Source organism: Gracilinanus agilis, chromosome 4, assembly GCF_016433145.1.
Source record: "Gracilinanus agilis isolate LMUSP501 chromosome 4, AgileGrace, whole genome shotgun sequence".
NCBI lineage: Eukaryota > Metazoa > Chordata > Mammalia > Didelphimorphia > Didelphidae > Gracilinanus > Gracilinanus agilis.
Genome location: NC_058133.1, coordinates 437,707,366 through 437,725,417, shown reverse-complemented (window position 1 = coordinate 437,725,417; position 18,052 = coordinate 437,707,366). Strand labels below are relative to the sequence as shown.

The following is an 18,052-nucleotide window of genomic DNA, read 5'->3' as shown; positions in this document are numbered from 1 at the left end:
ACCAAGACAGAGTGGTGCCCTGAGAGGAGTATAGAAAGAAGAAGAGGGTGATTGGCCGTGTCAAAGGCTGTGGAAAGGTCAGGAAGGATGAGGATTGAGAAAAGGCCACTGGGCTACCAAAAGCCATATGAAAATTTGCTCTAAATAATGAATAATTAGAGAAATACAAATTAAAACAACTCTGAGATATCCATCAGATTAGCAAAATTGACAAAAAGGGAAAACAACAAATGCTGGAAGAGCTAGAAAGCAGTTTGGAATTATGCCTAAAAAACTATTAAACTGTGCATCCTCTGACCTAGTTGTAGTAGGTCTATCCCCCAAAGAGGTCAGAGAAAGAGGAAAATGGCCCACACGTGCAAAGTTTTTTTTGCATTATTTTTTCAGTAGCAAAGAATTGGAAACTAAGGGAATACCCACCAATTGGAGAATGCCTCAATAAATTATGGTCTATGAATATAATATAATGGAATAGTATTATGCTGTAAAAAATGATGAAGGAGAAGTTTTCAGAAAAGCCTGGGAAGACTTCTATGGATTGATGCAAAATAAAATGAGCAGAAACAGGAGAACATGGTATACAGCAGTGATTCCCAAAGTGGGCGCTACCGCCCCCTGGTCGGTGCTGCAGCGATCTAGAGGAGTGGTGATGGCCACAGGTGCATTTATCTTTCCTTTTAATTGCTATTAAAAATTTTTTTTAATTGCTATTAAAATTTTAAAAATTAATTTCCAGGGGGCTAAGTAATATTTTTTCTGGAAAGGGGGCGGTAGGCCAAAAAAGTTTGGGAACCACTGCAGTAAAAACAATATTGTAATGATAATCAACTCTAAGAGACTTAGTTTACTCTGATCAACATAGTGATCTATGACAACTTCAAAGGACTCATGATAAAATACGCTATCCTCTTCCAAATATGGAGCTGATGGACCCAGAGGGTAGACTGAAACATTTTTTCTCTTCTTTCTTTCTTCTCTCCTTTCTCTTTCTTCCTTCTTACCTTTTTCTCCCCCCTCCTAATATGAGAATTTGTTTTGCATGGCCATACATATTTGTAATGGTTTCTGTTTCTTCTTATTGGGTATGAGAGAAGAGAATTCAGAACTGAAAACAAAATAAAATTGAGTGAAAAAAATAAGAAAATGAAGCTTAAGCCTTCCTCTAAAGCAACGACAATAACAAAACAAAGATAAAGGGTCACTGGATTTGGCAATTAAGAGATTGATTATTGGTAACCTTGGAGAGAGAGCAGTTTTGGTTGAATGATGAGGTCAAAAGTTAAACTAAAGAATTTTTTAAAAGAGTGTGAGAGGCCAGGAAATGGAAGAATTTCTTCAAGCTAGCCTTCTCAAGGAGTTTAGTAAAAAAAGGGGGAGAGATATGGGATGATAATGAGGATGGAAAGATCAAATGAGGATTAAAAAAAAATAAACCTGTATCTCCCATCTTAGAATCAATTCTATCTATTGATTCCAATGCAGAAGAGTGGTAAGGGCTAGGCAATGGAGGTTAAGTGACTTGCTTAGGGTCTCATAGTTAGGAAGTATCTGAGCCCAGATTTGAACCTAGGATCTCCCATCTCTAGACCTAACCAGCTCCCCTTGTGAGGATTTTTTGAGGATAGGAAAGACATGAGCATGTTCATAAGTAGGAGGAGGCAGCCATTAGACAGAGAAATGTTGAAGATAAATAAGACAATGTGGGTGGAAGAGAAGGAAATCTGCTGGAGGAGATGGGCTGCATCACTTGTGCAGGCAGAGAGGGGTTTGCATGGAGAAGAATTATGACTTCATGTGAGATAGAAGTGAAGGAGATAGTGGTAGAAGGTATCTTGAGCAATATAAGATGAGGGGGAGGGGAGAAGAGAGAGCTTCTGAATTGTAGGTACATTACATGATTATGCCAAAATCAGATGTGGCAGTAGCAGATCTGGAAGAGAACCTCCAATTATTTTCTACTGACATGTATAGGATCATGCCAAGGTACGCAAATGATATAGTGGAGAGAATACAAAATCATGGATCCTTGTGTCAGTACCGACAACATTGTCCCTTCTTTAAGCATGAAAAATTAACCTTTAACCCATATTCTTGGCATTGTGTAAGAAATTAAAAAGAAGTGATAAAAGAAAAGAGAGAGCATAGAACTCCAGTTGATGGTATATGAAAGAATGTCCAATGAGTCCTCATATATTTTCAACAATTTCTCCATGAATAAGCCAACTCCAAGAATATTCTCTCATTTTTATACTCTATTGGTTGCTCTTACATCACTTTGGCTCCTACCAAATTCTGAAGACTTACCTGGATGATACTGTATAATTTAGGTCTGAAGAATGGCGATAGGAATACTATTTGCATATATACATTTTCTATCACAAATAAGCTACTTTATCTGAACAGCCTATTTTAGATGACCTATATTAGAACTGTTCTGCTGATGATTTTAAGTTAACAAAACTGCCAAAAGAGCCTGGCTTGAGACCCTGATTGGAAATCTTCCAGGAAAACATATACCAATTGGAAAAGCAGTAACAAACAATAATATAAGATGGCTGCTAAATGTCTTAAGTTAAACTTGCGTCTGCAAGGAATCTTTTAAAGTGATAGGTAACTTCTCCAAAAGTTAAGTTTGATTACACTGAAAGCTGTGCTGGAGTTAATATAAGTAGCATTTTTTTTTATAAAGAGGATTTCAAAATTCTTGAAAATGTCTAAATATGATAGATGGAATTTTACAAGCTCCATTCACCTTGTCCAGTAACAGAATTTTTAATAGCTTGAATACTGCTAAAATATTATGGTAGAAGTTAACAAAATACACATCTCATACTTTTGATTTTTATGGAATGGTAAATATTGTAATTGCAATGATATTAAAAAAGTAAACCAATATCCAAACATTATACTATTATTTGTGCATATATTTTTAAAACTAGGGAATATAATTCTCCTCAAAATGGATGTTTTTAATACACGTGTTTAGTTTCCTAAAGTAATGAAATAAAATGGATCATATGGCAATATTTATTCAATGAAGTGGAAGGAGAGTAACTCATTTCATTCATTATAAAATGTAGATACATGTCACAGTGTGGTTGTGCCAATCAGATGAGACTTTATCTGAATTACTTGTCTTATAAACTGATGTCTGATCCTTGGTTTCTCCATTTGTAAAATATGGTATTTATAGTAAGTATCTAAATGGGAGAAGTATCTTAAAATTAAGGGGCTAATACCCATTGTTATACTCAGATGAAAAATTGTGAGGTTTTTTAGCATCTTCAAATATTAATGAAACAATAAAGTATCAATCAATTATTTAGAAAATCTGAGTATTTACAGTGGCATCAGAAATATGTAAACTTACATTGCCTTCTAGAAGTTCCTCCATAGAACAGCCTCTGTGTGACTGCTGGTACTTCTGTTGAAAAAGTTTTCCATCAAACATCTTCCAAGCCATTAAATCATCCATTCTAAATGGAAACCCACAAGCAATGTTGGCCAGAATCAAAGTGGTAAGGCCTCGGATGAAGAGAGAACCAAGTTGTACAGCTCTGGAGTCAACATGGGTGAGCTGTTGAAAAGACACATGGAACAAATTTGTCCTTATTTTGGAACTATAAATCAATTTGCATATATCTTGGCATAGCATGTTGACATTCTGTTCCAAACAGGTCTGCTCTACAACCTGACAATAAAAGATCTTCCAGGGCAAGAAAATGTGACTGTGTTAAAAGCAGAATTAGGATCCTTTGGGCTTTATGAGCAACTGATGCTGACACCTTTCTATTTCTCTGGACCCTTTACCATCCTAACTTTATTTCTAATTACTACATATATTCTAAGCTCCAGCCAAATGGTATTACTTTCTGGCTACTAAGTAAGCCTGAAATGTTTTTCTTCTTTACCTGTCAAGTCCAACTCAAATGCTACTGAATCTAGGTAGTCTTTTTTGATTCCATGGTTGGTAATGATATTTCTTCTCATTTTATTTTTTAATTTTATATATTTTTCTAGATTACCTATAGATACAATTTTAATAATCATTTTCTAACATTTGGCGATCGATGTTCTCTCTCTCCCTCCCACCTCTACACTCTCCCAAGATGGCAGGTAATATGATATAGGTTGTACATGTGTTATCATGCAATACATATTGGTCTTTTTGTGAAAGAAGCCACATCACTTATAAGAGAGAGAAATTCATGAAGGAAATAAAATGAAGAATGGTATGGCTTCAATCTGCATTGAGACTCCATCAGTTTCTTGTATGGTGGATAGTCTTTTTTCATCATAAGTCCCCTTGGAGTTGAGTTGGATCCTTGAATTGTTGATAATAATTAAGGCATTCACAGTTGATTATTGTACATTATTGTTTTTACTGTGTACAATGTTCTCTTGGTTCTGCTCATGTCATGTAAGTCTTTCCAGGTCTTTTTTGTGATGAGATAACATTTCCTTTTGGACTTAACATAACACTTTATGATGTAACTGTGTAGTGAAGTCCATTTCTGGGGTGACCATAGGTTCTGACTAGGCCAGTGGGGCAAACACTGAGAGGTCCCATCTGCCAAGCTAGAAGGATTTTTAATATGGGCCAGAAGTGGACTGTAGATCTATTTTAGAAGGTGTGGCTTAGGCAAGTTTCAAAAGGTTCAGCACCAACTTGGAGGCAGGGTAGATGAATTTTTCCACCACCAAAAATTTCCCAGACCATTTACTAAGCCATAGAAGGGTTGGGAAGGCATTGTTGAATGGGAATACTCACACTGACAAAATTAAGGCTCCTTGAAATGCTGCATATGATGTTATGGGGTTCATGTATATACATACACAAGACCATAGGTATAAAAGCTTGAAGTAATCTGTTTCAACTTTTTCTTTTACAGATATGCAAGTTGAGGCTTAGGGAAGTTAAATGGCTTACCCAATGTCATACTGGTGGTAAGTATCAGAAATGGTATCTGAACCCAGACTCTTTGATTCCAGGGCCAATGCCCTTTCTACTGTACTTTGTATAGGACTATTCCAAGTACCCTCTTCTTCTAGACTCTTCTTCTTCTAAGCTCACTGAAGGCAAGGATCACTTATCTAGACTTTTCATCTCTCCCCAAATTTAGTATTATAGTAATTAGTATCACCACTTTATAAGAATGTAAAAAGCTAGAGATGTAGGGAGATGGGGATATAGGGGGCCTTGAGTGACAAATAGACCTCCATGGTTTTAGAAATAATAGTTAATGTCAATATTTGTCATTTAGGTTTGAATAGCTTTTGCATTTCTTCTAGTATTTTATCTCAAGAAATATAAAGAATGATAGGGGAGAAGGGACCAAGATAACGGTAGTTAAGAGATATCAACAGGAAGTCTCAAAAGGCCAGAGGAATGCCAAAATATCAAGCCCCCATCATCAGGATAATAGAGGAGTTTGCTCCCCAGATCTTGGATTGAGTATGGGTAGGACCCAGGTCCTACCCATATATATGCTAATGATCATGAGAACATATAACATTAGAAACAGAACATCTTAGATCCTTGAATGGCATTTGGGGAAGGGTAAGGAAGGAGTAAAATTCCTGAAAATGGAAAGGGGGTGGGAATGTATCTCAATCTGGGAATATGAAGTCCTATATTATAGGAAATGGTAGAATTTTAGTTATCCTGAATATTACAAATGCTTTTCCCCATACTGCTGAGTAAAGCTATGTGCCCCAGTAGAGCATTTAGATATATCTAGCTTTTCTCTAAGTTATTCCTGACCCAGAAACATCATGAGTAGGTGGTGCTGAGTACAAGACTGAACCTGACTGATTGATACGTGGACTTGGGAAGAGCCTGGGAATTGTCCCAAGGGGCTAATATACTTATTGTAAAAATATTCTAGCAAGTATTTGGAGTAGTAAGTTTCATATGATAGAGCTCAAAGTTTCAGATGAGGAAAAGGAAGATCACTTTGAAACAATTAATATGTAGAGTAAATCACTGTTCTTTGGAAAAGGAGATTGTAACGCTGGAACTGAGTAGAAAGGAATTAGAACATCTATTTGATAAATATTACTGCTTTTACAATTTGCAAAATGAGGAGGGGAAAAAGTATGTTGCAGTATGGTTAGTCTGGAAAGCTTTATGGTGGGAGTCAACAGAACCATTCAGACTGGCATAGGAGCTTTGATCTGTTCTTGCCTCTAACATGTCCAATTTTCTCCTTCTTAGACAACCCTAATCCTAATCTTCCTACTTCCAGGTGTTTTCAGCATATTACTGTCAAACCGTGTAGACACCTAACCAGCCTAGCCCACAGCAGAAATTCCTTGAACACTTATTGTATAGGAGGTACTGTGCTGAGTTATGAATGAGACATCATTTCTGTCCTCAAGGAAGGAGAAATGAAAATAATAACATAAAAATCTAGAACACAAGGTATAATGCCATAGTTCAACCAGGAGGTACAAGTACTACATTGCTTCAAAGTACGGAGAACACTTTTGGGGGAGAACAGGGACTTCTAAAAATAACCTCCACTTTTCCCATGGAGGCAGCCCACTGGCAGGAAGCAAAGTTTGGAAATTATTAGAGAGAAAAGTTGTAAAACACTTGAATTAAAAAACCAACCAATCAACCATGAATTCACCATAAACTCATATCACAAAGGAGTTGATCTAACAAAGAAAATCAATAAAAATTCTGTAAATGAATTTTTAGTTAATTACCTTGTAAATCATCTCTTAAGGCAAATAAGTCATTTAAACTTTAACTGAAGAACTATGCTATGACTTAAGTTTATAAACAAGTTATCACTGTTGAGAGACTATTAAACATAAGAAGAGGTTCAATGGTATTTTTTACCAAATTTAGAAAATGTCATTAAGTCATTTTAGGTCTTTTTTTGTATGCAATAAAAGATCATATGCATGTATGCTCCTCATATATGTACAGGAATACACATATATAAAATCTACCTAGGCTAGTTAGAAAAAGGATATGAAAAGAATCAGTTCAACAATCAGTCTCAGGAGAACACTTTCCAAAATTATTATGCCATTTGTGCGTCACTTTCTTAAGAAACAAAAATGGGGGTGGAGGTGCACCACCTTAGACAGGGCCAAAGCTTAGGATCTTAGGTATGCCAAAACACTTTTTAGGTATCCCAATATTAGGGTTAAGTAAAGGTGTAAAGTTGGGAGTTGCAAGTAGAAATATCACCTTCTTTTCTGAAGAATCAATTCAGATCCAGGAATAAGTGGCATAAGGAAGGACAAAATTGTGGAATATGTTAGAGTGACTCTAGAAATGGATGTAATAAGCATCATTTACGTAAATTAGCTGAAACACAGCTACATCATGACGTTGTCCCATATGATCAGTATGTGGAAAGGATCCATCGCTATCTCTCCCACTACTTCCTTGAATTCCCATTGTGAATTGGGTCGCATTAATACAATAGATATATTGGCTCTGTCTTGCCAGGCTGTGAAAAGCTAAGTTTTTCAGGGCAGCATGTTCTGGTTTAGTTGTTTCCTGGGCCATTTTATTCATCTGATGAGAATCATAATTTCATTTCTAGAATTATTTGAAAAACACTTCTTAATATATTCAACTGCCTTTTGTCATCCTAAGATAATATCTACAACTCACTTTAAAAAACAAAAAAAAACAACAAAACAGAAAATCTGTACCTTCTGTCTTAGACAAGTGGCAAAGGCTAGACAATTGGGATTAAGTGGCTTGCTCAAGGTCATACAGCTATGAAGTGTATGAATTAACAGCAATGAGTTACACACTATAGTGTTATAAATACCTTTACTCTCAATGTCCAATTTGTCTGTAGCTTTTTGATGCAACATGCCAACATTTAATAACAACTGAATGATGAATAATGAAACATTTCATGTTCCAGATACTGTATAAAGTATGTTGTAATTTACACAATACCCCCACCCCAAGTTTATTTGTTCTAAAGAATCAGATTTTTATGTTTTAGATTTTTATAAAGAGTGGTTCACCTGTATTTAATCCAACTGTAACGGCTGTTAAATATCATCCATCTGCCAGTGGCTCTGTAACCACCTGAATCAACTGGAAGTAATAACAAGCCAGCTGCAGAGTGCAGGCACAGATTATCTTCTTGACACACCCTAAAAGTGCACCAGGGCTAATAACTAAAATGAAGACTAAAAACCAGCGCCAGACTTTTTAGGTTTGTAAAGATTAGCGCATATACCTTGCTATGCAATGTATACTTATTTTGATGTGAATTATATATCTATATACACACAGACATATATATACACACATATATAAAATAAAAATACACACACAAACACACGTGTGTGTGTATACATATATCTATTTTTGAATCCTCCCATAAAGTCATCATGGTGATCCCAGATACTCAAAGTCTGAAACAGAAGAGAGAGCATCAGCTGTGGAAGATCCCACCAAGGCTGTCTGATGAAATCACAGATCCTTGAGGTGCTCAAAGGTAACACGAGTGTTACTTCTTAGTCACCTGGGCATGAATTTCTTTAAAGCCAAAAATGAGATTGAGAGATGCAACATCCTAGATAAAAGTTCTAAACACATGACTTTGGGCTTTCCAAACAAGTTGCTCAGAGGATCGGCCCTGTGATTTCATCAGTATTTACATTCCATCTACCAACACAGATGACAATCTCTTTAAGATTTAGTAGATGGTCTATAAGGGTTGGCGGATATGATGCTAAGTTTGATCGCTTTGTGACCAATACTGTGGTGACCCTCTCTAAATTTAAGTCAGTCCTCATATATGAGACACCAAAGTATAAGACACTAATGCTACTTCAATAAGTAAGATTCGTTTTCTATTTTGGTATCTTGCATATGAGCCAAAAAATAAGGTTGAGAGATGCAACATTCTAGATAAGGTTTCATACTCATGATCTTGGACTTTTCAAACTGTTTTAGCAATCTGAACATGTTTACATTATTGGTCAATTATATCTGGGGCAATTCTGATGCATGATGTAATGGGAAAATCATTGGTTGTGGAGTCAGAAGACTCTTAGGTTTTAATCCCAGCTCTTTTCTCTAATATCTCCATGACTTTGGGTAAGTCTTAAGTTCTTTGGGTTCATTTCAGCAATTTCAGGATGAAGAAGTTGACCCAGGCAATCTCTAAAGTTTCATTAGGTCAAAATGCTATAATCCTGGGAACTTCTGTATTTCAAAACACAAAAGAAGAGAGTGGAGGCTCTTGAGCTCTATCTGCTGAGCTATGTGAATACTTTTAATTATAGCTCACTTTCAAGAATATGTTTTCTTTATAGCTTTGGCGATGACTTGTTATATGAAATTCGGCAAACCTTTCTACATGCCAGATGTCCCTATAGGTGAAATTGCTGCTCCATTGCAGAGGGTTGTTGCAAAGAACAACAAAAACAACTGGTAGTTCAATGTTTTGCAAATAGTAGATTTGTGCTCTAGAAAGAAATAGAAGATGCCAACTTTTGTTTCATGAGCCAGCAGGGAAACAAGAAAAATATTAGATTGTGTCAAAAATATACCATAGAGAGTTATTATGTGGCCTCTGCTCTGGGCTTGTATTTTGTACCCAAACAGAGTGACACTATTTTATTTTACATTTTTATTTATTTTTATTTTTCCATGGTTACATGATTCATATTCTTTCCCCTCACCTTCTCCCTCCTCCCTCCCATAGCCAATGAGCAATTCAACTAGGTTTTAAACTTATCATTGATCAAGACCTATTTCCATATTATTATTTGCAATAGAGTGACCACTTAGAGTCTACATCCTGAATCATATCCCCATTGAACCATGTGATCAAGGAAATGTTTTTCTTCTGTGTTTCTACTTCCACAGTTCTTTCTCTGGATGTGGATAGTGTTCTTTCTCTTAAGTCCCTCGGAATTGGATGACATTATTTTAAAAAGAAATGTCTGCCCCCAGTGGGGATCACTTCTGCTATTTCAGTATTAAGTATAAATATATTTAACAATAATCTATTTAATAATAGATTGTATAGTACTTTAATATTGGCAAAGTGCTTTTACAAACATCTCATTTTATGCTCACAAGAACCCTAGGAAGTAGGTGCTATTATTATCCCCTTTTTACAGATGAAGAAATTGAGACTGATTTTATGTCTCATGAGGTTATTGCCCAAGGTCACCCAGATAGAAGATTTAAGGTCAAATTTGAACTCTGGTTTTCTTGATTCCAGGTCCAGGACTCTACCCATTGCACCACCTAACTACTACAAGAGGATTGGTAACATTGAAGATGTATAGTCTGTAGAACCCAAGGCTTAGCCTTCAAGTATCTGAAGGGCTATCCCACAGCAGGTGGATTATATCTGTTCTGCTTGGCTCCAGAAGACAGATAACTAAGAGCAACAGATGGAAATGCCAAAGAGGCTTGATATGAGGGAAAATATCTTAATAATAAGAGTGATCCAAAAATGAAAAGGGCTTCCTGGAAATCACAAAGATCTTCAAGAGAAGGCTGGGTAATCACTAGTCAGGTATACCATAGGAGAAATTCTTATTTAGGTAGAAATTTTGGGTTAAACTAAAGAACCTATGAAGTCTCTTCCAATGCTAAGAATCTGTACTTCTTTAATAATAACCAGAGCTGAAGTTGGGAGAAGGCAAGGGTAAGTTACTTCCTAAAGTACAACATAGGGGATGCTCTTTAGTGTTACTTTTTACAAATGTATATATGAAAATACTGCTTTCTATGGCATTTATTTTGTAATAAGTCAAAATACATGTGGAAACTCAAATTCTAAGGGAGGGCAACTTTTTTAAGTAATTTTTTTAGATAATTTTTATTTTTTAGAAAAGTTATCAGGATACATGATTCATGTTCTTACTTTCCCCTTCACCGCCCGACCCCCCCTCCCAATGGTCGATGCGCATTTCCACTGGTTTTAACATGTATCATCAATCAAGACTTATTCCCAAATTGTTGATAGTTGCATTGGTGTGGTAGTTTCGAGTCTATATCCCCAATCATGTCCGCCTCAACCCATGTGTTCAAGCAGTTGTTTTTCTTCTGTGTTTCCTCTCCTGTAGTTCTTCCTCTGAATGTGGGTAGCGTTCTTTTCCATAAATCCCTCAGAGCTGTCCTGGGTCATTGCATTGCTGCTAGTACAGAAGTCCATTACATTTGATTTTACCACAGTGTATCAGTCTCTGTGTACAATGTTCTTCTGGTTCTGCTCCTTTCACTCTGCATCAATTCCTGGAGGTCTTTCCAGTTCACATGGAATTCCTCCAGTTTATTATTCCTTTGAGCACAATAGTATTCTATCACCAGCATATACCACAATTTGTTCAGCCATTCTCCAATAGAAGGGCATACCCTCCTTTTCCAGTTTTTGCCACCACAAAAAGTACAGCTATAAATATTTTCATACAAGTCTTTTTATCTAAGATTTCTTTGGGGTACAAACCCAACAATGGTATGGCTGGATCGAAGGGCAGGCATTCTTTTATAGCCCTTTGAGCATAGTTCCAAATTGCCAGCCAGAATGGTTGGATCAGTTCATCTACCAGCAATGCATTAACGTCCCAATTTTGTCACATCCCCTCCAACATTCATTATTCTCCCCTACTATCATTTTAGCCAATCTGCTAGGTGTGAGGTGATACCTCAGCATTGTTTTGATTTGCATTTCTTTAATTATTAGAGATTTAGAACAGGGGAAGGCAACTTTTAAACCTTGTTTAAGGCAAACAAATGCTCTGCTCTGCCATTCACATTAAGCACATGATGAAAACAACAACTTGATTTGACTTGTGGCAAAACCTCACTAATGACTAGGAGCCAAGAAGTGTGGAATGGTGGTGAAAAAGCACTTGGTTAACATTTCACAGGAGGGTACAGACAATATGACATTCATGTTTCTACAGTGTTCTACCAGGCAAAAGGTCTTTGATTTGAAACTAGGCAAATCATACTCTTTCTTTCCATACAGCTTAATGCCTCTAAGTACTAATTATACAATGACAACACAAAGCAAACTGTTTCTTACTGGAAATTCTGCCCTTGGAATTATCACTATAATAAATGTTCTTTTAAAAAGGTAAGAGAGACCTTAGACTTTACCTAAATGCCAAGCAGGGTTCACTCTTGTTTCTTAAGAGATTAATGCTCTGTGCTACAGCTGCTTATTAATATGTATAATGGGAAAAATAAAAACCTCATCATCTAAAAACAAATATCATTCCACTCGAGTGCTTCTGTTACAAGCCAGAACTTGCTAGTTCCTGATAATATTAATCAATGCGAGAACAGAAATGAAAATAAACAGAATCTTATCGAGGGTAACTTGAATTGCTAAAACAGAAACCAAACCAGGGTAAGCACAATCCCAAGCTGCCTGAGCACTTCCTAAATAAACTAGTTTCTTTCAAGTTCATTTGAGCTCAAACAGCATTCAAGTAGATTTGTGACAGTCACCAATGTGACTGCTTAATAACTTTCTTGGCCTTTCATCACTCAGCTCTATCTCTCCATCTTTCCCCCAAACAATTAAACACGCAACTGTGCCTAAAGTAGGTGAAAACATAATGCAGTGAATAGATCCTATCTGTAGGACACATTATGGGGAAAAAAAAGATACCAAGTTATGCTGTTTTTAGGGGTGACATAACTAAGTGGCTAAAATAGAACAGTAATCATATTGTTTATGTGTTACTTTTTATCTAAGAAATGTTAAGATGCCATTATAAATATTAACTCATTATTTTCTAGAACTATAATTCCAATGACCATATTTTCTGAATCCCAAAAGTTGGACATACAGCTTAACAAAATATTTTACCTTTTTTAAAGCAAAGTCTTCTTAAAAAGTACAGTCTTCCTAAAGTATAGAGAAACTGGTACTATATCAGTCAATCAAACAACCAACAAACATTTATTAAATGCTTATTTTTATGAGGTAGCTGGTGGTATGATGTGGGTCTGGGGCTGGTCCTGGAGTCAGGAAGTCCTAAATGAAAATCTGACTTCAGAAACTTCCTAATTCTGTGACCCTGGGCAAGTCACTTAATCTCTACCTCAGTTTCTGCAACTATAAAATGAGGAAAATACCACCTATTTCTCAGGGTTATTGTGAGTATCAAATAAGATAATATTTGTAAAATGCAGCACCTGGCACATAGTAGATATTTAATAAATGCCAGCTGTTATTATTACTCTGTGCTAAGGGCTGGGTATACAGACAAAAATAAAAGTTTCTGCCTTCAAGGAGCTTAGGAATCATCTCTGAGGGAAGGAGGGAGAAAGGGAGAAAGAAAAAGGGAGGGAGAGAAGGAGGGGGCGTGCATATGTATCCACACTTACTAGTTATGTGACCCTGGACAAGTTTCTTAACTCTTATTCCCTCAGTTTTCTCATCTGTAAAATGAGTTGGAGAAGGAAAAAGCAAGCGTCTTTCCTTCAAAAGCCTACAAAGGCTTTCTGTAGAAGTTCCAAATGTGTTATGAAGAGTCAGATAAATCTGAAAAAATGTCCTATGCACTTAAAAAAAGTATATAAAATCTCATTTAATCCTGACCAATAAAATAAAAAAAAATGTCATTTGACTCTTCCCACACCAAGAGGCAGGTGCTATGAATTTTACAGGTGAGGAAACTGGCAAATAGAAGTTTGTCGGGGTCACAGAGCTAGTGAGCATCTGAGGCTCTTTCTCCACTGTGATACCAGCTGCCTCTGAAGGTATCAGTATCTGGGAAGGTCAGATAAGATTTCCTCTGGAAGGTGATACTTAAGCCTTGCTTTGAAGGAGACTAGGGATTTTAAGCAGTGGAGGAAATGGACAGACAATGTGATGTTGTGGAGGGGGCTATGGTGCGCTGTGTATGAGGAAAGAGGAAAAGCTCAATTTAATTTTTCCACAGTATACCTATAGGAGAGTAAGGTATAAGAAGGCTGGAAAGGAAGGCTGTGTAAGTGCCAAAGAGAGGAGTTTGTAGTTATCCAAGAAGTGATGGGGGGGGGGGGAGGGGGAGGGCAATGGAGTTCCCCAAGTAGGAGAGTGAGTGATGGAAAATCACTTGGGCAGCTGTATTGTCTAATCCAGTGATGGGCAAACTTTTTAAAGAGGGAGCTAAAGGAAGGGAAATGCTCATCTGTCAGTCTGTTTCTAAGGCAACTCTTTAGAATTTTCATTGTATTCGTCAGATTAGGAATAATGTCATGATGTCCCATAGAACATTTCAGGCGCCCCCCCCCCCCAATCTGGCCTGCAGGCCATAGTTTGCCCATCACTGGTCTAATCTATTACCCTTCCATCATATAACAGTAACAAATAACTAGATATGATTAAGGAAACTAAGGAACAAAGGAATAAAACAGCTGCCTATTTGATCTCAGGGTCCTGGGTGTAAAATGCAGAAATGAGTAGCCATATTTCTGGGGGTGCAAGTTGGCAGTTGCCACTTTGGAACACAGAACCTGGCAGAGCACCCAGGCTGTGTGCCAGGGTGTCGGTTAAGGACAGGGTATAAAAGAGGGTCCTCTAACCCCTGGGAGCTTCACTTCTCTGACTCACCTGCAGGGTTAGGGAGGAAGGAGGGTTTTTGGGCCCCCAGGGTGGTTTGGGAGTTTCTGTTAGGCAGGTAGGAACAAATTCAATTATTAGCCAAATATTCAATACTTCCTTGGCATAGACAACATCCTTACATATCAGCTAGAGAGAACAGCTACAACCAAGAACAACTGCAACTGACCCAGGGGCTTCCCAGCATCTGGGCTCAGCAACAAGCAACAGAGTTGGGATTTGCCCTCAAGGCTGTCTCAATACTCTGCACCTAGGGAACATCAACTAGTGCTTCAAGATTAATCAACATCAACAATTTAGACAAGGTTAGGGTTTCCTTCGCCCACCTACCTACCCTTACCTTCCCTCTATTTAATTACAAATAAACCCTGGTTAACCTTGAGCCTAAACAATTTTGGAGCCTTGCTTACCTTACCATCAATCATCCTTTTAATGACAGTCAGATACACTTTACAACTTAGTTGAGCAAGCCTTTCCAAGCCAGTTTATCTATTTCAATTTGAGATTTCAGGAAGTTTCAATTCTGCTTCCTGGAAACATTTCTAACTGTCTTGGCTGGATTGGTTCCAACCCCTGGGCCTATTAGCAGAGAATCTTGGGCTTAAAGGTGACCTGACTCTGCTGCTGTGGGAGGTTATCTAATTCACATACAGCTGTGGTTTGGGTCTCCCTCTCTTTCATATTCCAACATCAACATCTGCCTAGGCCCCTTGGCTGCTCCTAAAGATATCCACATTACATGGGTGAATTCCTCTACTATACAGCTACCAAAAAGGTTTTCCTGATGTACAGGCCTGATGATGGTCCTCTCCTACTCAATCAACTTCAATAGCCATGTACTGACTCTGTGAGGAAATAAAACCTCCTCTGTTTGCCATACATACACTACATTTCAGTTATTCCTTATGATGACATTCTCATCTTATTTCTCTTATGTATTCTATACTGTCTTTGCATGGCTGTCTCACATACCAGAGAATGTTCTCACCCATCACCGCTACTTTTTGCTTGGTTTTCTTTCTTTGTTTCTTTGTTCTCTCTCTCTCTCTCTCTCTCTCTCTCTCTCTCTCTCTCTCTCTCTCTCTCTCTCTCTCTTTTTCTCTCTCTCTCTTTTTTTCTCTCTCTCTCTCTCCCCTCCTTCCTTCCTTCCTTCCTTCCTTCCTTCCTTCCTTCCTTCCTTCCTTCCTTCCTTCCTTCTTTCTTGAGTTGGGGGGGGGGCACTGTCTCAAGTCATGGACCCAAGACAGATGCTCCCAGAGAAAATGTGGAGTACTGCCTCAAGTTGTTGACCCAAGATAAATGCCCCAATTCTTGGTTTTCTAAATTCAGGTGAAGTACTACTTTCCACATGAAGCCTTTCCTGATTACTTTGGTAGTACAAAATTCATGTATTTTGACTTATTACAAAATAAACATTTACATGCCATAGAGAGCAGTATTTTCTCATATGCATTTACAAAAAGCAACAGGAGTGCCCTCCTTTACAAACATACTTCATCTTCCTTTTGTGTACACACACACACACACACACACACACACACACACACATTTTATCTCTTCCATTAGAATGTAAACTCTTGGAGAACAGGCTCTGTTTCACTTTTTGTCTTTATATTCCAAGCACTTAGCACAGTGCCTAGATGACAGAAGACACTAAGTTAATGCACATTGATGAACTGTTCATTGAGGCTACAATACAAGTCAGTGGTAGTAATGGTACAGATAAAACCATGCTTCTTAGTTCCTCATTCAATGGTCCATCCACTGATCATATAAAGTCAGTTTTTAACTATTGAGTCCTACCTATCTCACTAACTTCTTGTGAGGGAAGTCCTAGAGTGTTAGGGGGAATATGGACTACTATATTATAAGTATATCATACATGGCTTTCTTTTGTTTCTTATGTTTCAAAGGGTAATGTGTATCATGGAAGAAAAGTCATAATCTATTTTCCAGAAATGCCATGAATATAATTTATTTTAGCCAAAATACCTGTTGGCATTTTAAAGGACCCTCCCTTCCCATTCATAGCATTCCTCAATGACTTTATGTTGGAAGAGAAAAAAAAGTTCTGTGAAATTTGTGAGCTATAGAAAATTTTTGTTGGCAAGTTAACTTTTCTGTCATGTCAAAATATTGTCTAATATAGACCACTGGTCCTATTTTTGGCCCAACCATCAGAGCTACTGTTTGGGGAGGAGGCAACTCCTGTGATCAAGTGGCATGCCATCCTAACCAACTGCTAATCAACTACCACCCACAGGGAAGGCAAGTTAGCCTAGTTGAATCAGCAAGGCACCCTGAGGGATAGACAGGAGGCAGCACTTACCAGTCAAGTCAAATTACTACCACCTCCCTTCAAATCCTGATAGGGCAGTCCAGGACCATGAATCTAAGAGCCTTTCAATTAGCAGTCCTTCTATCCCAAAGTCAAATGGTTAGGTATCAGAAACAAATATGGTTTTGTCAGTGAAAATAACATTAAAGAAGATTTTATCTCCATTTTCTTTGCCACAGCACCCTAAAAACCATGGGACTTTCCCATCTGATTTGCAACTGAAATTTTCCTATATATGTTGCACCTCTTAAAATATGAACAAAATATAAATCATTGGTTAATATGATTTAAAAAGAGAGAAGAAAACCAAATCACTAATATAAAAAATTAAAAGGGTTTTACAGTAAATGAAGATGAAATTGAAACAATTATTAGGAGTTATTTTGACCAATTATATGCACAACTTGAACAATTTAAGTGAAATGGATGAATACTTACAAAATTATAAATTCCCTAGACTAACAGAGGAAGAAATAGAATCTCTAAATAAACCTATTTTAGAAAAAGAAATTGAACAGGCGATAAATGAAGAAGAAAAAAGCATTAGGACCAGATGAATTCATAAGTTAATTTTACCAAACATTTAAAGATCATCTAATTTCAATATTAAATAAATTATTCAGAACAATAAGTAAAGAAGGAATCCTGCCCAACACCTTATATGAAACAAATATGGTCCTCATATGTGAACCAGGAAGAGCAAAAAGAGAAAAAAATTGTTTGTTAATTTCATTAATGAATACAGATGCAAAAATCCTAAATAAAATATTAGCAAAGAGACTACAACAATATATCACAAAGATTATACATTATAACCAAATAGGATTTATAACAGGTATGCAGAGATGGTTTAATATAAGCAAAATTATCAACACAATTGATTATATCAACAAAAGTAACAAAAATCATATAATTTTATCAAGATGTAGAAAAACCTTTTGGAAAAATACAACACTCATTCCTATTAAAAACATTTGAAAGCATAGATACAAATGAATTTTTCTCAAAATAATAATAAGTATATATTTAAAACTATCAGCAAACATTATCTGTGACTGGAATAAGTAAAAAGTTTTCCCTATAAGATCAGGAGTGAAATAAGGATGCCCATTAGCACCAATATTAATATGTATTAGAAATG

General features: G+C 36.8%; 1 protein-coding gene across 2 annotated transcripts in view; it reads right to left on the bottom strand.

Moving 5' to 3' along the window:
* The window catches only part of FAM120B (family with sequence similarity 120B), a 122,462-nt gene that overhangs the window by 32,408 nt on the left and 72,002 nt on the right, over positions 1-18,052 (bottom strand). For both annotated transcript variants that reach the window (XM_044671932.1, XM_044671931.1), the window contains exon 6: positions 3,371-3,577. In XM_044671932.1, the coding sequence (XP_044527867.1) occupies positions 3,371-3,577 (207 nt within the window). The remainder of the gene's footprint in view (positions 1-3,370; positions 3,578-18,052) is intronic.